General features: G+C 36.9%; 1 protein-coding gene across 6 annotated transcripts in view; it reads left to right on the top strand.

The window, feature by feature from the left end:
* rbbp8 (retinoblastoma binding protein 8) overlaps window positions 1–20,873 on the top strand; it is a 29,932-nt gene extending 9,059 nt beyond the window's left edge. For 5 of the 6 annotated variants that reach the window (XM_066683375.1, XM_066683372.1, XM_066683377.1 and 2 more), the window contains 16 exons: window positions 1,782–1,877; window positions 2,213–2,319; window positions 4,139–4,211; window positions 4,297–4,451; window positions 4,582–4,677; window positions 5,581–5,648; window positions 5,959–6,020; window positions 6,161–6,329; window positions 6,465–6,585; window positions 9,063–9,133; window positions 13,778–13,901; window positions 15,734–15,928; window positions 16,054–16,108; window positions 16,203–16,284; window positions 18,478–18,619; window positions 20,657–20,873. In XM_066683375.1, the coding sequence (XP_066539472.1) occupies window positions 1,782–1,877; window positions 2,213–2,319; window positions 4,139–4,211; window positions 4,297–4,451; window positions 4,582–4,677; window positions 5,581–5,648; window positions 5,959–6,020; window positions 6,161–6,329; window positions 6,465–6,585; window positions 9,063–9,133; window positions 13,778–13,901; window positions 15,734–15,928; window positions 16,054–16,108; window positions 16,203–16,284; window positions 18,478–18,619; window positions 20,657–20,754 (1,714 nt within the window). In that variant the 3' untranslated portion in view covers window positions 20,755–20,873. The remainder of the gene's footprint in view (window positions 1–1,781; window positions 1,878–2,212; window positions 2,320–4,138; window positions 4,212–4,296; window positions 4,452–4,581; window positions 4,678–5,580; window positions 5,649–5,958; window positions 6,021–6,160; window positions 6,330–6,464; window positions 6,586–9,062; window positions 9,134–13,777; window positions 13,902–15,733; window positions 15,929–16,053; window positions 16,109–16,202; window positions 16,285–18,477; window positions 18,620–20,656) is intronic. The other variant, XM_066683378.1, reaches the window with a different exon arrangement.
* The last annotated feature ends 373 nt before the right edge of the window (window positions 20,874–21,246 follow it).

Here is a 21,246-nt window from a genome sequence, read left to right on the forward strand (position 1 = left end):
AACATAATTCATTCATTCATTCATTCATTATCTGTAACCGCTTATCCAGTTCAGGGTCGAGGTGGGTCCAGAGCCTACCTGGAATCATTGGGTGCAAGGCAGGAACCCAGCCTGGAGGGTGCACCAGTCCTTCACAGGGCAACACACACACATTCATTCACACACTCACACCTACAGACACTTTTTAATTCACCAATCCACCTGCCAGCATGTGGGAGGAAACCAGAGCACCCGGTGGAAACCCATGGGGAGAACACACCAAACTCCACACAGACGGTCACATGGAGAGGGACTGTGAACAAACCTCCAGGTCCCTGGAGCTGGGTGACTGCGATGCTACCTGCTGCGCCACCGTGCCATACCTACAGTAAAATATGATGGTGGTAATGTGATGGTTTGGGGCTGTTTTGGTGCTTCAAGGACGTGGAAGACTTGCTGTGATAAATTGAACCATGAATTCCGACCATCTGTCCATAACCTCAAGCTGAAACAAACTTGGGTTCTGCAGCAGGACAATGATCCAAAACACATCAGCAAGTCCAGCTCTGAATGGCTGAAGGAAAACAAAGTGAAACTTTGGAGTGGCCTAGTGAAAGTCCTGACCTGAATCCTATTGAGATTAAAAAGGCGGTTCATGCTCAAAAACCCTCCAGTGTGGCTGAATTACAACAGTTCTGCAAAGCAGAATGGGCCAAAATTCCTCCACAGCTGGTAAAGACTCATTGCAAATTACCGCAAATGCTTGAGAGCAGTTATTGCTGCTAAGTGTGGCCCAACCAGTTATTGGGTTTAGGGGGCAAACACTTTCACACAGGACCATGTAGGTTTGGATATTTTTTTCTCCCTTAATAATAAAAACCTTAATTTAAAAACTCCATTTGTATTTCCTTGTGTTGTCCATGTGACACGCATGCAAAAAAAAACAAAAAAAAAACACTTTTCCACACCACAGTACGTAAAAATACTTAAGAAATACAACTGCCATCTCTGGGTGGGCCTGAGCTGGTTAAAGGGTGTAGTCACACTAGGGAATCTGTAATTTGCCTGAGCAAATTTCACTCCAAATCCAGTTGCTTTGACTAGTGTGACTGCTCACATGGCGATACTGAGCAATTTTTAAAACTTGCATTGTGCATGCACACTTAATGAAAGATTTGGGATGCTAAACTAGGTTATATATAATGGAGACCCTGAATTGTAGACTCTACAATAACAGGCAAGAATGGGAAAACATTTCACTTTCAAAGCTACAGCAATTGATCTTCTCAGTTCCCAAATGTTTACAGTTTTTTTTAAATTAGGTGTGATGCAACACAGTGGTCCCAAATTATTATTTAATTTTTATTTATTCATTTTTTTTGGAATGTGTTGCTGGAATCAATTTCTCAGTTTTAACATATAAAATCTTGCCTTAATATTATTTTCAGTATAGTTTAAGTGATTTACCATTTCATTTAGTTTGTTTTAGGTTTTGTATTCACATGCATTGTTTGTCATGATGATATGAAAATTAACTCTGTTTGTCTGAAAGTTAGTATCATGATAAGACTTTACTTATTTTTTGAAGTCATATAGATTAACATATCAGTTTACCTAGCAGTTATAACCAGAAACCTTTAGTCTTTGAAGCAAAAGACTGGTAGAATGTCTTGCAGAACTCTTGTCAATGATCTCTTGTCACAATTCAAGCAATCTTTTGATTGAATCAGTGAATTGAAAACATAACTTCTTGTCTCCTCCCATTTTAACAGTATGAATTTCTCTGGCTTCTTTTTCATTAGCGATGCACAAAAATTAGAGGAGTTTTTTAACAGGAATCAGGATTTACGCAAGCAACAAAAAACCCTCCAAGAATCTGTTAGAGTTTTAAATGACAGGTACAGTAATCAAGTTCACTTGTTAAAAATATTCACTTTGCATGAACAGTTAATGTAACAATATGTACATAGCAGTATGTATTCCCAATATGTTATACAATATTTGCACATAACACTATTCCACAGAATAAATTTTATTAATACTTCTCAAGAAGGAAACCACTGCGCATGCTTGATGTATTGTAATTAACTAAGTATCATTAGAATTTTCCTTGAATAACAAATTTCAGTTCAAATGGTATATATTCCAGGGCTTAGCTTAATACTTCTCATGAAATATGAAGTCCATTTCAATATATGTGTATGGGAAAAAAATGTTATTGTTTTTCTGCTAGATTACAGTCTGGACCTTGTCATCACTGCAGAGAGAATGGAAAGCTGCTGAAGGAAAAAAAAGCTGACTTTGAAAATGAGAATAATCTGTCATTGATCAGTGAACTCAGTAAGTAGTTAATTAGTAAGTACTTTATACATTGTATTGTAGTGAAGTCAATTTGTTTTTAAATGTTAGTTAAGGAGCTGGGACTGGCCATGGTAGGGATGGGCGGTATCCACATTTTTCAGACCGTCTTAACGTCTCAAAATATTATCACGGTATACGGTATTGCCATGGGGAGGGGGTGCTGTGTCAGGCTGCGCTGAGCCTTATATCATATTAATATATATTATATCAATATACAAATTTGAGTGAATTTAGCTAAACACAGCCCGACAGTGCACACAGACACACATGTTGACGATAAAAACCCGTTTCTGAGAGAACAAATTTCAGCAACTGGTGCCGAAGGAACAGAAAAGTTTGAAAATAAGCTAAATAAAACAGTGTACTGTTTAGAAGCACAGCTGGCACTAATGGGCACTTGTGGTTTAGCATATTACAGCAGATTTTTCAGAAAACTGAGGCTCAAAACACACATTTTTAGGATAAAGCCATATTATCCATGCTAAATGGGCTGCTGGGCTTGTGTTTTTTCTGGCTCTCTTAAATGTACATGAACATTTTAGCAGACTTTTAAAGACACAGAACCGAAATTTGACACAATGCGCACACGTCATAAATACCGCCCTCATTTTGGGAAACCGTCCACATTTTTAAAAAACGCGGTATACGGTATTATCGTTATACCGCACAACCCTAGGCCATGGGTAAGAATAAATATTAATTTGAGTGAACAATTTTCAATTAGTGCTCATATTTTCTCTAATTTGTGTGCATGAAAGAACTAATTCATTCACTGGGGTTAAGCAGAAAGCTGTTTGCCAAAACTCCTTACAATAGTCTATGAATGACTATTAATGGTATTAATGACGGCATTCACCACACATGAAGTAAAATGACTTTAAATAGTCCATAAAGACAAAACTTATCAGTTCAGTACCATACTGTGTACATATGAATTATGAATTGAGTGTACGGAAGTGTTGAAGTAAAAGGCATGCATCATCATAATCTTTTTGCCTTAGAAGTGACTAGAAGTGCTTAGCGCTGGTCATTTAAACTCCTCGACCCAAAAAAAAATTATTTGCACTGGATCGAATACCAGAGCCCTACTTTCATTACATTTCCCATAATTGTCTTGTTTATAACGTAGGACCCATTAATGGTTTACATATTCCTGTGAAGGTTGATTAGGCTCCCATCTTTGTATCAGCCTCCCTTGGCAGGGATTTTAAGTGTTTTAAGCTCCGCTTATATAAATAAATAAATAAATAACAATATGTACAGTTAGGGGCTGCATGGTGGCATAGTAGGCAGTGTTGCTGTCACACAGCTCCAGGGTCCTGGGGTTGTCGTCTCAAGCTGAGGGCTTTTGTGTGTTCTCCCTGTGTTTGCGTGGGTTTCCTTCGAGTGTTCTTGTTTCCTCCCATAGTCCAAAAATACACATTGGTAGGTGGATAGGCTCCACAAAAGTGTCTGTAGGGACCTCCAGGGTGCGTTCCGGGCCAGTGATTCCGTGTAGGCTCCGGACCCACCACAACCCTGAAGAGGATAAGTGGTTACAGACAATGAATGTACAGTTAGAAATGACCTGAAACAAACTTAAAATAGACCAATGAATGAATAAATAAATATAGAAAAAATAAAGTATAATAATAAATGTAGCAACTAATCAAATACATTTAAAATAAAAAAGTAAAATACACACACACACACACACACACACACACACATAAACCAATGCAAGGCAAAGTATGTCCCCATTCTGCTCTTAAATTTCCTATGCCTTGAGCGCTGTGTTAAAAAAATTCTTTATGTGCAGAGGCTGAGAGAGACATTCTGAAAGAGCAGAACAGAAAGCTTATTTTGGAACTGGAGCAAATACGGGCACATGGGTAAGTAAATGGACAAGAACCTTCTTGTGCACAAATACATTTTTTTTCTCCATGAGTGAGTGTTTCTATGTGTGTGCATGCTTAGAGTACAGCAGTCGACATTGTCCGAGCCAGAAGAAGGCATGATCCCAGACTCTCCGCTGCAGCCCATGTCTTTTCCTGTTTCCCGCAAGTTGAAGCGTAAGAGAGATCACAGCCATGTCCAGTATGCAGAGCGACCATTTTCACAGCCTCTGCCTGGTTAGTTCTTTTTGTTTGCTTGTTTCCAGTCAAAAATTATACCAAGCATTGCCAAAATATTTGAGCAACTGGGACAGAGACAAATAAATAGAAGCTTAATACACTTACACTTAGCCATTTTGTTCTCTAGATATCCAGAAAGGAGAAATGTTAATGCTGTCAAACTGCAGTGGTTTACCTGTACTTGTCCCAGAGACGTGTGATCTGGATTTGATGAGTGTTAAAAGTAAGTAACTGTCTTCTAGAAAGGAAATAAGAAGAATTGGTTAACAGGCATTTGCTGTTTAAGAGCAGAAATTATGACTATTTAAAAACAGTCTAAGAACTATAGAATTTATTATACTACAGTTAGTTCCAGCCCTGCAATGTGATTGGCTGAGTGACGTTCCAGGAGTGCTAATGACACTCTGACCGAAGTTCTTCAGTTATCACTCCGCAAAATACATTTAACCTATGTCAATGTGGTTTCTGTGATTGTGTTTAAGTCAAGTCGAGGCACGTCTCTTTTCTCCGCTGCTCTCGTTCACCAGCTCAGCAGCACGGCTCTGGAGCGATACTCCAAAATACTTGCTTTTAACTTAAACAGAGAGACCTTGGCATTCTTTAATGTATTTCATATATATATCACTACAATCTGAATCTACTGTAAACATTGGTTAAACCATGACATTTTATTGACTTAATGCGTTTATCTCTGGTTCTGTCCTGGTTATGAGAGAGAGCAGCTTTGTATAATGCAGCCTTGTTTCCCAACAAATCTGGTGATAACACGGACCAGCTCGCTGGACATGACCAAAGTTCTGAAATCCTGAACTGGGTCCAACTTTGCACAAGTTAAATATCTAGAGTTTGTTGAAAGGGAATGTGTGATGGATTAGAAGGCCTACCTTGCAGAAGGTTGATAAACAAACAAATAATTTTCACTGTCTTCTTTATCTTAAAACCTAATAATAAATGGCGATAATGAACTGTGGTATAATTGCAATAGTACCCTCGAGGTTCATGCTATAATGTGAGATATTGGCACTGGTGTACTGATCTATAGCGCTCCCTCTCGTGTATAATTGCTCAAGGTTACTTTGCTATTGCCTTATTAAATGCCCCATTTTATGTTGATTAATACTTTCAGGGGGCAATACCATGATTAATGGCAGAAATTTTGTTGCGGAAACATGCCGTCTTGATGTCAATTATGAGGTACCTCAGACATTCCATTCTTTCCATTATTTACTATTGATTTTATCATTTGATGAATATAGATATTGTTATATTTTCAATTGCTGTACATTTTCAGTTTATTAAAGGTTTTGTTTCTCTCCAAAAACAATACAGTATATATATTTTTTTCCCTTATGAACAGGGTAGTTGTACCTTTTTGGATCTAAACATGGCATGTCATATCCGTTTTGCTGTGTCATTCTAAGAGATTTATATTTTTCCATAATATACATTTCATGGGAAAATGTGTTGGAATTTTCATTCAATATCAAGTTTTTCTTTACTTCAGGGCACTCAAAATTTGAAACATGTTGTAACTGAACATGCACAGAAAGAAGAGGACACAAATATGTATGTACACATTTCCATGAATGAATGAACTTTACCAATTTTGATAACTGCAGTCTAATTGTCAGCTATACAACTATATTGAATTATGATGTGATTAAATCAAAGACAATGCAGAATTACTGAATTTCCTCTTTTTCCAGATTACCATTGACAGCAAGTAAAACAAATGTCAGTGTCTCCAAAGCCTACAACTCTCCAAAACAAAAAAACATCTCTCCCTCATCTGGCAGTTGTCAAGGGAATAAAGAGCCTAGCATTGGCAAGAACCGTGAGTGGCCAGTGACTTCCCAGAAACAGACTAATCTGCAGGTAAACAAAAAGTCTTAGGTTTTGTGTAGTAATGAAGGATTAGTTTTAACTTTTTAATTTTTAACAGTATTGCTGATTGTAGATTAGTTCAGTATCTGTGTTTTGATGTTTGTCAGTGTTCTTTTTTGAAACTAGTTGCCTTTCAAGGAACTCCATGAAATCAACAGTTGGGAGCCACAAGAAGATAAATCAGATAATCTTTCTCCATATACTTCATGCGAGAGTCCTTTGCAGAGTCAGAATTGTAGCTTTGATGGTAAGTTTGAATGGAGGTTTGGATGAATTCAGAATACTCAGATCTAATGATAAGATTGGCACAGTAATTTATTGGCTTTACAACACAGAAATTATTTATGAATGTAATCAGTCACAGTCAGTCATGTCACATGCAGGGATCTCAACTGTGTTTTTAAAACAGTTAATAAATTAATACATTGTATTTAGTTATTAGGAGTTACCCTGCTCCACTAGAAGGTTTTGTTTTTCTTCCTGCAAGTTTATGGAATTACTCAAGCTGTATATTAGTCATAAACAATTCTTTTGAATTAATTTCTTGACCTTAACCAATTTCCTCAAATCACTCACACTGACACCAGTTATGTGAGGGTGGGGTGATCATGTACTATCTTTAAGACATGAGGTCAAACCACTGCTTCTTTTTAATCTGCTGCTAATACAATGTCACAAAACAGCCTAAGAAGCCAGAGGATAACACAAAGTGCTCAAATCTGTTATTTGAGGTGACAGTTTCCCTTTGAATATAGTGATCTAAAAAGATGGTGGAGCTATCTAGCCCACCCAGAAGTGCAAGACTGATTGTGCTCTCTGACAAAGTTTTCACTAGGGATCGAACCCCTCAATAGTATTTAATGGCATACATGAAGAAAGGCCTTAAAGATCTTTAGAAATTTTTATCATGTGTTAACATAATTAAAACTTTATTTTACTTTCTTAATGTTGCTGTACATAAACTTTGCTGTAATTACTAACACAATCACTTTCATTCACAAAGCCGTAAATTAGCCATCTACAGTTTGGTATCTGTTTATGGACAAAGAATAAATCAGATTTCTTTGTTATATACAGGGGTTGGACAATGAAACTGAAACACTTGTCATTTTAGTGTGGGAGGTTTCATGGCTAAATTGGACCAGCCTGGTGGCCAATCTTCATTAATTGCTCATTGCACCAGTAAGAGCAGTGTGTGAAGGTTCAATTAGCAGGGTAAGAACACAGTTTTGCTCAAAATATTGCAATGCACACAACATTGTGTGACATACCAGAGTTCACAAGAGGACAAATTGTTGGTGCACGTCTTGCTGTTGCATCTGTGACCAAGACAGCAAGTCTTTGTGATGTATCAAGAGCCACGGTATCCAGGGTAATGTCAGCATACCACCAAGAAGGACAAAACACATCCAACGAAATAGGAAGCTGTCTGAAAGGGATGTTCAGGTGCTAACTCGGATTGTATCCAAAAAACCTAAAATCACGGCAGAATTTAAATGTGCACCTCAACTCTCCTGTTTCCACCAGAACTGTCCATCGGGAGCTCCACAGTGTCAATATACAGGGCCGGGCTGCAATAGCCAAATCTTTGGTCACTCATGCCAATGCCAAACGTCGGTTTCAATGGTGCAAGGAGCGCAAATCTTGGGTTGTGGACAATGTGAAACCTGCATTAGAGTTACAGTGTGGAGAAGCCCCAAAGAAGTGTACCACCCAAACTGTTGCATGCCCAGAGGACTACCGAACCATTCTGAAGAACCATGTGCATCCAATGGTTCAAACATTGTTTCCTGAAGGCGGTGCCGTGTATCAGGATGACAATGCACCAATACACACAGCATGACTGGTGAAAGATTGGTTTGATGAACATGAAAGTGAAGTTGAACATCTCCCATGGCCTGCACAGTCACCAGATCTAAATATTATTGAGCCACTTTGTGATGTTTTGGAGGAGCGAGTCAGGAAACGTTTTCCTCCACCAGCATCACGTAGTGACCTGGCCACTATCCTGCAAGAAGAACGGCTTAAAATCCCTCTGACCACTGTGCAGGACTTGTATATGTCATTCTCAAGACGAATTGACGCTGTTTTGGCCGCAAAAGTAGGCCCTACACCATACTAATAAATTATTGTGGTGTAAAACCAGGTGTTTTCATTTCAGTTTCATTGTCCAAACCCTGTAGCTATACTCTGTAAGAAAATGAGTGTGGAATTGACACAGTGGAACTGACTCATCGATTGAGGAGACCAGATTTACACACGTTTGTAAGTTTTTGTTTTTATTAGTTTACTGTGTGTGTTAATGTAAGATTCTTTGGGGTGGGGTTTGGTGGGAAGTCTAGACTCAGACCATAATCTTTATAGGAGGTTGGTGAGTTATTTTCATAGTGCTTGTCCCCCCCCCTTGTTTGCTGTCCTTGTCCGATTTCCAGAGGCAGAGCATAACATTTCTAACCAACAGAGATGACAAATGAGAAATCTATTTGAAGAAACTCAAATTGTGAAAATAGTTATATCCTCTACCATATACACCCAACTGGTTTTTTTTTTGTTTGTTTGTTTGTTTTAAAATCTTGGCACGTCTACTTTGAAATGACTTTAATTATTTGTATTTTTGGTTGGTCAGTTTTCTTGATCTAGATTAACTGTTATTAACTGTCTATGAGTGTCTTAACTGTTATAGCATTTACCTTTTTTTTTTTTTTTTTTTTTTTTTTTAAATAGATCAAAGCTGGAGTCTGGATCCAGGAGCTGTGCTGTCGCAGTTTGATACAGAAAGCTCTCATCACCCAGAGGTAATGTGCTACAAACTTTTACTTTGTGATTTCCTTTATCTTCCTTAACTTTTGATTTTGGGCATTTTAATGCATTGCCATGACTGACAGTTCTTATTTAACATTGGTTGCAGCACATAATTGATTATAAAAATAGTAATTAATTATATTATAATTAGTAGTTTTATTGTTTTCCGTACTGTCACAGATAAATATTTAGTCAGTTTGTCATTCACATTGATACCATCACCCTGACTTTATTGATACTTTTCATACAAGATGGCGCCAGTGAGGTAGGCTGCAGTCACAACTGCTTTGACCACACTTGCATTTTGCCATTACTTTAAACTCTTTTTCATCATCCATAGCAGTGTATACACCAGTGAGCACTAGGAGTGATGAACACACACACAACAAGAGCAGGGGGCCACCTGGGGAGCAGTTTGAGGGTTAGGTGCCTTCCTCAAGGGCACTTAAGCAATGACTGAATTTTCCTTGCCGGTCCTGTGAATTGAACTAGCAACCCTCCAGCAGCTTGGTTGTGTGCCTGTCCACTCTTCCTCCAGATTCTGGTGGCTCTTGAAGCACTGACTCAAGCAGTGCTTGTGAGTCTCCCCAAAATTTTTGAATGGATTTTTCTTGACAATCCTTTCAATTTGGTTATCCCTGTTGCTTGTGAACATTTTTCTACCACACTTTTTCCTTCCACTCAACTTTCCATTAAAATGCTTGGATACAGCAGGGGGGTGTCAATAACTGCTTCTGGACACCTGTCAAGCCAGCTGTCTTCCCCATTATTGTTTAGCCTACTGAACCATACTAAGAGACCAATTTAAAGGCTTAGGAACCCTCTGCAGGTGTTGTGTTGATTATTCAAATTTTCTTTGTCTGTAAGACATAATCATCAACATAATAAGAAATAAACACTTGAAATAGATCACTCTGTTTGTAATGAATCTATATCATTGCATTATTGCAGAATTAGCTTATATGCTTCTTAATAGCTATAAGGTTAAATTTGTAAAACTATCTATCCAATTAAATACCGCCAGCTTGAAAAGACTGTCAATATATTATAAACACATTTTTAAAATTCCACATTAAAAATAAAAACAGCATTTTCATTTAGACATGCGCATTAAACAAAAGAAAACTTCAAATAACCCTTAAAACCTTAAGTAGTATTTCCCCCACCTTAATAAAAATGCAGTTTAAGCAAATATCCATTTTATTTAAATGTCCACCTTAAATAAATATCCACCTCAAATAACATTTAAAACGTCGAAAAGATATTTTGAACTCCACATTTAAAAAATTCCACATTAAGAAGACCATTTTATTTGGACTTCAACCTTAAAATGACAACTTCAAAAAAACTTAAAGTACAGCCAATATATTTTGACCGTCGCCTTAAAAAAGGCCTTTAATTTGGATTTCCACATTAAATAAATGACCACTTCAAACAAACCTTAAATCCTTAAAAAAATCAATATATTTTTACTGCCATCTTAAAAAATTCCACCTTTTAAATTAGACTTCCACATTAAATAAATGGCCACCTCAAAAACCGAAATAAAAACCTTAAAAAGACTACCAAATTATACTGAACAGCCTAAATAAAATGGCTGATATATTTTTTAATTGGCCTGCAAAATATAATGGGAGACTTTTTAAGGTGGTATTTGTTTTAATGTGATTGCTTCTATGAAGTGGTCATTTACTTAAGGTGGAAGCCAAAATATAATGGCTGATTTTTTTATGTGGAATTTTTAAAAAGGTGGCCTGCAAAATATAATGGGAGACTATTTAATGTGGTATTTTTCTAATATGTCTGTTTCTATGTAGTAGTCATTTACTAAGTCTAATTTAAATGCTCTTTTTTTTAAGGTGTCAGTAAAAATAAGGTAAAGGTAATTTTTAAGGTTTTAAGAATTATTTGAATTGGTAATTTACTTGAGGGAAATTCCTAAATGGGCATTTTGTTTAACGTGGGACTTTTATTAAGGAGGCAGCCAAAATATATTGGCTGCCTCTATATCTTTTAAAGCAGGTGGTATTTTAAAGGTAGTATTGGATAGATTTTTTTACAATATTAACTTTAAATAGTATATAAACTGACATTGCAACAATGATAGCAATATGTGACAAGCCAAATTCAAAGTTCGTTCATGAACATTCCCCCTCTAGTTCACTATAGTATTTTGCATTGAACATCATTATTCTTTTAATTTATTAAAATGTTTAATATTTAAATTTACTTAAAAAATATATTTACATTTATAATATTTAATTAATTTCTATATTTAGGTTATATACTGCTTAATAGCTGAGGTTAAATCTGAAGAGCAATCAGTCCAATACTACACTTAAAATACTGCCAGCTTATAAAGACTGTCAATATATTTAAAATTCCACCTTAAACAACTGCTATATTATTTAGACATCCACATTAAATTATTTAAATAACCACTTGAAATAAACTTTGAAACCATAAAAAGACTACCAATATATTTAAACACCACATCAAAAATAATTCCATCTTAAACAACAGTGATTAAATTAGAATTCCACCGTAATTAAATAACCACTTCAAATAACCATTAAAACTTGAAATAGAATGGCAATATATAATGAACACCATCTTTAAAAAAATCCACATAAATAAAATCACCTTAAGTAAGTGACCACTTCATAAAAACTGTCACATTAAAATAAATACCTCCTTAAAAAGGCCTTCATTATATTTTGCAGGCCACATTTAAAAAAAAAAGAAAAAGAAAAACACCTCAATTCCCCCTTAAAAAATACAGCTAGTTTATTTAGGCTTCCATATTAAGCAAACGACCACTTCATCAAAATGGTCACATGAATAAAAGTAACACCTTAAAGATCCACATTTAAAACAGTGATTTAAATTAGACTTCCACATTAAAATTATGACATTATGCCACCTTAAAAAAATCAGCCATTTTATTTAGTCTTCTACATTAAGTAAATGACAAATAAACGGACACCTTAAAAAGCCCTACCACCTTAAAAAGACCCCCATTATATTTAGATTACCATGTTCAATAAAATGCTGCTGGAATTTCACATTCCACCTTATAAATCCAGGCACATTTATCCAGGGCATCCTTAAGTCAGTGCCTTATGCATTAGGCTCTATGTGTATGAGTCTGTGTGTATTGTCTATGAGTGTCTGTGAGACTGGCAGTTAAATGTCATGTTCCGGAATGTTCCGCTGTAATTTTCCTATGAGGGGATCGTGTCCTGTTTGAACAAGCACTCTATGAAAAACGTACCACACACTGCAAAACTAATCACATTGTATGAGAAAGAATTGATTTGGTGTAACAACTGTGCAGATTGAGCAAGAATTGTTTTTATTATGACAGTGTAAACACATACAAACCTTTTAAAGAAAGGTGTGCTCACATGGTCAAAAAGTACTTTGAAATCTGCCTGGGACCCTCCTTGGTGCTGGACAAACACTCATAACTCAAAAACCCTACGGTGAAGTGATTTCATATTTAAAGGGGTAATTTTACTACAGTTTAAATTAAGTTTCTCGGTGCAAGTATTAGGGCTGCCCCGAATAGAATTTTTTGGGCTTCACCCATGAAAAAAATTGCCAAATCCTCTCTGCCAATGCCAAACAGCTTATTCTGCCATTGACTCGTTTGGTGGACTGGATGATTGAAATTTGAAGAAACAAGACATTTTGGCAATTTAACAATCTTTATTCATTCAACAAACAGGAGCATCAGTAGCGTGTGGAAGAACCATACGCAGCCACAACAGCCTGGCATCTTCTCCTCATGCTGGTCACCAGCCTGGTCACACAATGCTGTGGAATGGCATCCCATTCTTCTGCATTTGTCGCAAGTCAGCCATCGTGGTTGTGTTGGTTACCCTGGCACAAACAGCATACGCAGGCTGATCCCACAAATGTTCAGTGGGGTTGAGATCAGGAGATGGCAGGTCATTCCATCCTCTTCACTCCTAAATTCTGAAGGTAGTCTCTGATAAATCCTGCTCTGTGAGGCGAGCGTTGTCATCTTGGAGGATAGATTTTGGTCCCAGACTGTGGAGATATTGGATTGTCACTGGTTGCAGAATTTCATCTCAATATCTCTCTGCATTGAGATTGCTTCCAATGATCGTTTTTCCAGTGAGGGAGATACCCACACATCACACTGCCTCCATCAAAAGATGTTACTCTATATGTGCAGCAATCAACATAGCGTTCGCTGCTTGTACTCAGTGCAAATGGACCTGACAGCGAAGGGCAGTCATGGCAGGCCTCCTGGCAGCCCGATGAGACCAGAGATTGACTGCGTGCAGTCTGTTCCGTATTGTCTGGCCATATTGTCCCGCCAACCTTGACTGCAAATCTGTAGATGACAGCCTACGGAACCTAAACAATCTTCTTGGGGTGTTGTCTTCTTGGGACGCCCACTTCACGGCCTGTCTCTGACATCCCCCTTTATATGGAACTTGGCCTTCAATTTGGAGATGGTACTAGGGCTCACTCCAAATAATGCCGCAGCTTGGTTTTTCGGAACACCAGCTTGAAGTTACCCTATTGCACAGGCCCTTTACAGATCTGTCAAACATGGCATGCCAATTTTTGGAGTAAACATTTTAACATGTTCTGTTCCCAAGCCTAGAGTACATCCACAGATATTGGACATGGACTGCACATATGTGAGCCATAGTATGCTGGTAATGAACCAAAAGCAGACTGGAATGAATATGAAAGACAGGATCACAGACACCAAAACCTGCAGTAAGTGCCATTTATCTGATGGATTCCTTCAAAAAATTGTAATTTAATTAATCCTGGTTTGTAATTATGCAGCTGTTGATGACTGGCCTTGTAATTTGTTGTCAGATAAACAACTGGAGTATTTCATCTGTTTTTTTATTCTTCAATAAATATAGCAATATAAAGTTAAATATATTTTAGATGTGTGGTACTCCCCCATGTCCAGTAAGACTACTTCAAACCTCATTTCCCAGAAAAGCTTATATGTTTTTTTAAAATATGATAAAACTAAATCTATGACTTGTTAATTCTCTTGAAGACTTATTTAACTAAATGGAACAGTAAATATTTCTGTTGTTTATCATTGGCAGGTGTAATTATTTTTTCATGTTTTTTTTTTTTTTATAATGTAGAAACACTTTGAGTTTGCAGCACACTCAAAGTTGGGACAGGGGCAAAATAAAAATGAAAGTTTTTATAGAAAATGCATGTCAAAATGTTTTGAAGCATTACATTATAACAGTTGATTATAATTATATGAGAGCATTTACTCAGACTTTCTAACCAAAAATAGTTTGTTGCTCATCACTTAACATCACACAGTTAAAACAGAACATATACTTTATCTATCGTTTACCATAATTAATATTGTGAAGTGATATTAATGAAAATGTCTGAAAGGGCTGAAAATCAACATAATAACTCAGATTTGGTGGACAGTTTTATATCAATATTTTATCAGTATGTTTTTGTTGTTTTCCTCCAAGGAAAATACATGGTTAATGTGTATTAATTTTATGTGTTTAGAACTATATGAAGGGTTCAGGAGAAACAGTTCTTTCCTGCTCTGTGGAATTAAAAGTCTTGATAACTGCAAGGGTTCAGGAGACAATTTGGGTTTACAACCTTACTCTCTGCAGGGTTCTGAGAGACAATGAGGGAAGTGTAGGGTCAGTGCACAGTCAGTGCATGACTCTAATCTATGGGTTCTATTGTAACCTTGTGATTGATGAATGGACAGTTTCAGGGAGTAAAAAGACCTAATGAATTACACATATGACACGGAAGACAAACTGATTTTGAACGGGAAAGTGTCACTGATTCAGGGAGAGAGAGCCAATGTGCATCTGCAGCTCCACGGCTGGCGAGATATAAATGTGATTGGACTGGCCAGATCTTAATCAAGTCGATAATACATCATATAATACATTTTTAAGAATATAGTGAGAGGTGGTACTTTTTACTCAGCTGTATAAAAGTTGCATTGCAGAAAAGCTATGTTTGAGCAGCAAAAGGCATAAAAAGCCAATACGCGGATACCCATGTCATTTAAATCCTCTAACAGAATAGTTCTGTGACACTGAGTAAGGTTAGCTAACCATGCTGAAAAAAGCCAGGCACAGCAAGTTTTGTAAGCATTCTATGGAGAGCCATGTCTGTGTGGGAAAAGCTGAAACCACTGAAACTGCCTCTTATGGTGCATCATAAAATAGGATAATTAGGCAATGACATCACGGAGAGTTATGCAGCTTTACTCATTCAGAATTTTTAAGCAAAAATTCCGCTTAAAAAAACTTGAATTGGTTTTTCATTTCTCATGATGATTAAACAGTGTAATGAAAAAGAAAGGTGATGAAACATAGTGTTAAACTTGCATCTGTCTTAACTTATGTAGAGTGTGTTGCAGGCATAAAATATTTAAATGTGTTTATATTTACAAAATAAATTCAATTAAACATTGAAAATATTTTTGTTGTGCTTTGTTCATTAATTAAATCATCCACAGATTTACCAAATCAGCTTTTTTAAAAACCAGATTTAAATGTTCTTATTCTTTTTCTATGTTCACAAAGAAATACGACAGGAGGCTAATGACAGCCTAGCAAATATTTTTGATACCACTGCCTATGGAGAGTATGAGTCCTGCCCTCAATCTGAGATGTCTGCCTTGGAGCCTGACCATATTAATGAGAATGAAGATGAAGAAGATCAAAATAAGAAACAGGATGAGGAAGATAATGAAATAGTGGAAGAAGGGATTATCAAAGGTAAATGCACATTTGAGACGGGGTAGGGTGACCATTGTGCTTGCATATATGGCACAGTTATGGAAATACTACTAATAATCTGTAGTCTGCTTGTTATAGTTTTATTAAGATTTACTTTTATACAGGTTTTTGTACACCCCCCACACAAGCAGGAGATAAAGCCACTGGAGTTGCTGAGAGGTGAGAGCTGTTTCTAGAAATTTTCAGTAAGCTTGCTGACAACACCACCGCCTCATGTTCCATTCTTCCATTCTCTCTTGTATACTTTTAACAGGTCTTTTGCTTGTGTGGAAGTTGTGCGTAAGAAAGATGAGAGAAGGAAGCTTCAAGGCCATACATGCAAAGAATGTGAAATTGTGAGTGTGGTCTTATTGTCTCCTTAAACCTAACTTTGTGTGTCCTCAGTTGTTTAGGTTAGTTCTGTTTTATTGTGTTTACACATTAACAAAAATAGTTGAAGTAATTTCTGATTCTGCTCAGGTAGAGGACCTTATTTTTATATTGCATGTAATTCTTTTGGCTTTTAAAGCTAGAAGTTGAATTTATTTTATGCTAAAGTTTACTCTTCTGATGTAGCCTCAAAAATTAGTACTGGATGTTTTTTGTTTGTTTTTGCTGGACCACCTACCAGGCTGGCCTAGAAGAGGCATTTCCCCTGACTGACTGTCTCATAATTTTGAAACGAGTATGCACGAGTAGGAACTGTTAGTTCAGCTGTATTTCACAAAGAGAACTTAAGGTGGGGCTACTACACAGTCTGTTGTTAGTTCAGCCATATTTCACATTCCAGTTTGTGAACTAAATTTGAAACCGTTTCCACTGACATTAAATGGTTCGTGAACCAGAAATTCCCACATGGAATTCCCACCTGGAACCAAAGAACTGTAAGCTCTTCAGTGCGAACCGTAGCTGAATAATAGGCAATAAGACAGAAACATGCTATGTTTGTGTGTTTGTCTTGCGCATTGAGTATGTGTCTTTGTGGTGGGGAGAAATTTTGTGGAGTTAATGTATTTATAAAACTCAATATAGCTGCGCACAGCCACTTTAAACCTCACGTGTTTTACTCTAACCAATTAGTAAACATTCAGTAAGTAATTCATTTTATTTCTTAAAATCAAGTGTTCTTGGGTCATCTCTAGGGTCTCTTTGCTCTTGTTTTTCCTCAAGTCTTTACAACATACACAACAATTAAAGGAGCAATCTGTATACTGACACCAAGCAGGGGAGAGCCGTGGCCTTGAGGATACAGAATTGAGTTAGTGTGTTTACTGCCACGGGTGGGTCAAATGCAGAGAAGTAATTTGCCAAAGGGGATCACTGAAGATGTTAATAAAGGGCGAAGCTTGACCAGATTACTAGTTTGAGGGAAAAGTGAACAAACAAACAAGAGTCGAGTTTAGACTTTGGACTGTATTAGCTAAAAAGATTGAACCATATTCAACCTATTTACATAGAAAGGTGTTTAATTTTACTAAGACATGTACCTATGTACCGCAACCCTGAAATGGAGAAGCGGAGAAGAAAATGATGATGATGATGATGTACCTATGTTGTAGAAAGGCAAAAAAATATAAAAGAGCTGCTGCCATTTTATGAGGCAGCTCCTTGCTTTTTATCCAGAATTTGGATTCACACATGTAGGTCTTTTAATGGGTTTTATTGGCATTATTCCCCATATACTTACTTAAATACTCTGATTTTATCCATTTAAAACATAGAACCAAGTGTACGTCATATCACTAATGCATCTACCTACACTAGTAAAACACTTATATTGGTGGAGTTTGCCAGCTTGAAATCCCAGTTACACCTTAAAAAGGCAGATATGTTGAGCTTTTTAAACACAACTCTTATTTCTTAAATTGTTTAAAACACAAACTAAAATCAATCATGTTATTCATCTTTTTTATATAAAACACACAAAACACAGTTCAATCATTGCTGTTCCTCGGGTTTTTATATAAAATACACAATCTGTCTTATAGTCTTGCTGCTTCTAAGCTTCCTCCCTCTTTCAAACACATGGCTAATGTTTCTTCATGGAGATTTTTAGAAAGGCACATTTTAAAGGAGCCTTTTTGGGTCATGTAGAATGTCAAACATTATCTCTTAGCTTTGTTAGTTCATAGCGACTGAATGGCACAATGTTGTGTCAGCTATTGTGTGTACTGGCGTCCCAGTGGGTTTTGACTGTAATGTGATTGGATAGAGGGTGGGATGTCAGGCCAAAACGCCAATAGAGCTCTGTTTTGGAATGGGCCCTTTTCAAAGTGAATATATTAGCTTCAGCACTGCTCTTAGGGATGCCAGTGTTTAAACATAGCCTTAATCTTAAACACAGTTGCCTTAATCTATGATCACACAGCCTGGATATTTATGACTGAGTGCAGTAAATGTATTTCAGTTTGCTCCTTTAATTATTTATCAATCCAAATAATATAAAAAATGTCTGAGAATTGGATATATTTAAGGTGAGGTTAAAAAAAAAAAGCTTTGTTAATATTAGCAATAACTGTTTAATTGCTGTGGCTTCATTTTGGTTACAGTATTATGCAGATCTGCCAGTGCCAGAAAGACAGAAGAAACTCTCATCTTGCTCACGGCATCGTTTCCAATACATTCCCCCTTCCACCCCAGACAACTTCTGGGAAGTGGGGTTCCCTTCTACTCAGACTTGCAGGGAGAGAGGTATATTTTACCTAAACATGACAGTTTTGCATCTAGACTGCTGTGTCTCTTGTGAGTTTATAAAGAAAAAGATTAAGATGCTAAAGACATTTAATATGTCATAAGTTGGCCAAGTCAACTACAAGTCTTTTACAAGTTTTTTTTTTTTTTTTTTTGTAATTTATATGTTTTAATCATACGTGGGAATTCTTAAAAAGTAAAAAGGAATGATCAGCTTAAAATAAGCATTGCTATGACAATTATGTAAAAATTGTGACAGGCCTATTTATAATATGACAAATTCATGTCCAGAAAGAAAAAATCCTTCCCCAAATGTCAGTTTCAAACACCCTGATACCTCAAAAGCTGTCTTGAGATCATTAAAGACAGGCAAAAATTATGTCCTGGACATTTTTTTGTGTGTGCATGAATAAGAGAATGAAGAATGAAGGCATTTATTACACTTTTAGGGAACAGAAATTTATTTATTTGTTTGATTGTTTGTTTTTTGTTTAGAGCTTGAGGTGTATGGAGAGAGATTAGTCTCAAAATACTTTACAAATGCGTAAATGTTAATCCACAAATAAATAGTTTCACTATTCACAAATGAATACGTCCCAATCTGTGTCTCACGGTCTGCAATTTGTACAAATACAGTTACATTCATAACTACATACATGTTTTTGGTTTTTATAAATATATCATACTTGTATGCGAAAATAAATACATTTGTATAAATTTACATTAAATATATTTGTAAAGTCGAAGTCTCGAATTTAAAATTTATTTGTAAAATGTAGAATCTGCGTTTGTGGATCAAGTCACTCACGAGTTTTCCGTGACGTGCATTTGCTCCTTTCCTCTCGCGGGTTTTTGGATTTTGAGACTTTCCTCTCGCATTTCACCGGATCCAAATACAAATGCAGCTTGATCCACAAATGTGGCCAGCAGGCGAAAAGCCACCGCTAGGTCGCACTGTTGGTTTAGGACATTTGCGCAACATTTCATGTGGAAGTTCGAACAAAAAGCCCCCAAGCCGATGAATTCAGCTTCATATCACAGACAGTCAGGAGTGGGGGATCACATTGGAACGCTTTTGAAGGTGTCCTAAATTTAACGACGTTAAAATCCAGCGGAACTTCCCTAATTTCGCTGCAGACGAGTGCCGTTAAAATCATCCCGTATTTGGACTAAAACCGTGTTGCTTATTGGACTGATACGTTTCGGAATTTTGAGATTGGATTGCTAAAACAGGTGATTTGTTTCAGACATATGCTGTCTCTCAGCCGGAGGGAGGGGCAGATACACCACGGCTCCGAAACAGAATGAGCTTCTCATTGGTCATCACTTTTATTTAGCCAATCAGCAGCCAGAGTTAGCTGTCTATCATTTACTGTGGCAGCCAATGGAGTTATAGTCCCGCCTACAGGGGGTTGTTTCCCTGCGGCCCTGAGAGAAACGGGTCAGTCCTGAGACACCGGGGGAAACAACAGTTCCACCTAGTGGCGAACAGAGGAAATGAACAAATGCACGTCACAGAAAACACGTGAGTGACTTGATCCACAAACGCAGATTAAACAATTTACAAATACATTTTAACTTCGAGACTTAGACTTTACAAATATATTCAATGTAAATTTAAACAAACGTATTTATTTGCACATAAAATTGTGATATATCTGAAAACCAAAAACATGTAACTGTATTTGTAGCTACAGACTGCACACTGTGAGACACAGATTGGGATGTGTTTATTTGTAAACAGTGAAACATATGTGTGACTTGTGTTTAATTTGTGGATTAACATTTACACATTTGTAAAGTATTTTGAGACTAATCTCTATCCATAGTGTTTGGTTTTTATTTGAAAGCTAAGCAGGAAATCTGGCCACTTCAGGGTTTTACTTCAAGCAGCTGCATCAGTATAATTGTTTAACACTGGGAATTCTGAATATATTATGGAAGTATAATTATGGAATTTTTAAAGTAATTGTATATAATTGTTTTAAACCTAAGCAATGTGCACATGTTAAACTTAAGTAATTATGTATTTATCAGGATATATCAAAGACGAAGGAATGGCAGATCAACGTTTGAGACGAAGGAGACCTTACCTTGCAACATTTTCACCAAAATCTAAAACATCAAAAACATGACAAAATGTGTACCACTGCTTAATTTTCACAGCCTCTTCATGTTAGTATTCTGGAAACAACATTTCAGTGGAAGCCCTGGAATATCTTTTAAATGTAAATAAAATATATATTAAAAACTTTTTTTTGTTTCGCTATTTTTTTCTTGTAAATTATGCATTTGTAATATACTTTGTAAACATTAACACTGGGCAGCACAGGTAGTGTTGCTGTCACACAACTCCAGGGTTCTGGGTTTGTGGGTTCAAGTCCCGACAGTCTGTGAGAGTGGTGTTCTCCCTGTGTCTCTCTGGGTTTTCTTCAGCTGCCCTGGTTTCCTCCCACGGTCCATAAACACATGTTGGTAGGTGAATTGGCGACTCAAAAGTGTCCGTGTGTGAGTGTGTCGCCCTGTGAAGGACTGACGACTCCCTCCAGGGTGTGTTCCTGCCTTGCACCCAGTGATTCCAGGTATGCTCCAGACCCACTGCGACCCTGAACTGGATAAGTACTTAC

The sequence above is a fragment of the Hoplias malabaricus genome, chromosome 10, assembly GCF_029633855.1.
Source record: "Hoplias malabaricus isolate fHopMal1 chromosome 10, fHopMal1.hap1, whole genome shotgun sequence".
Classification (NCBI taxonomy): Eukaryota; Metazoa; Chordata; class Actinopteri; order Characiformes; family Erythrinidae; genus Hoplias; species Hoplias malabaricus.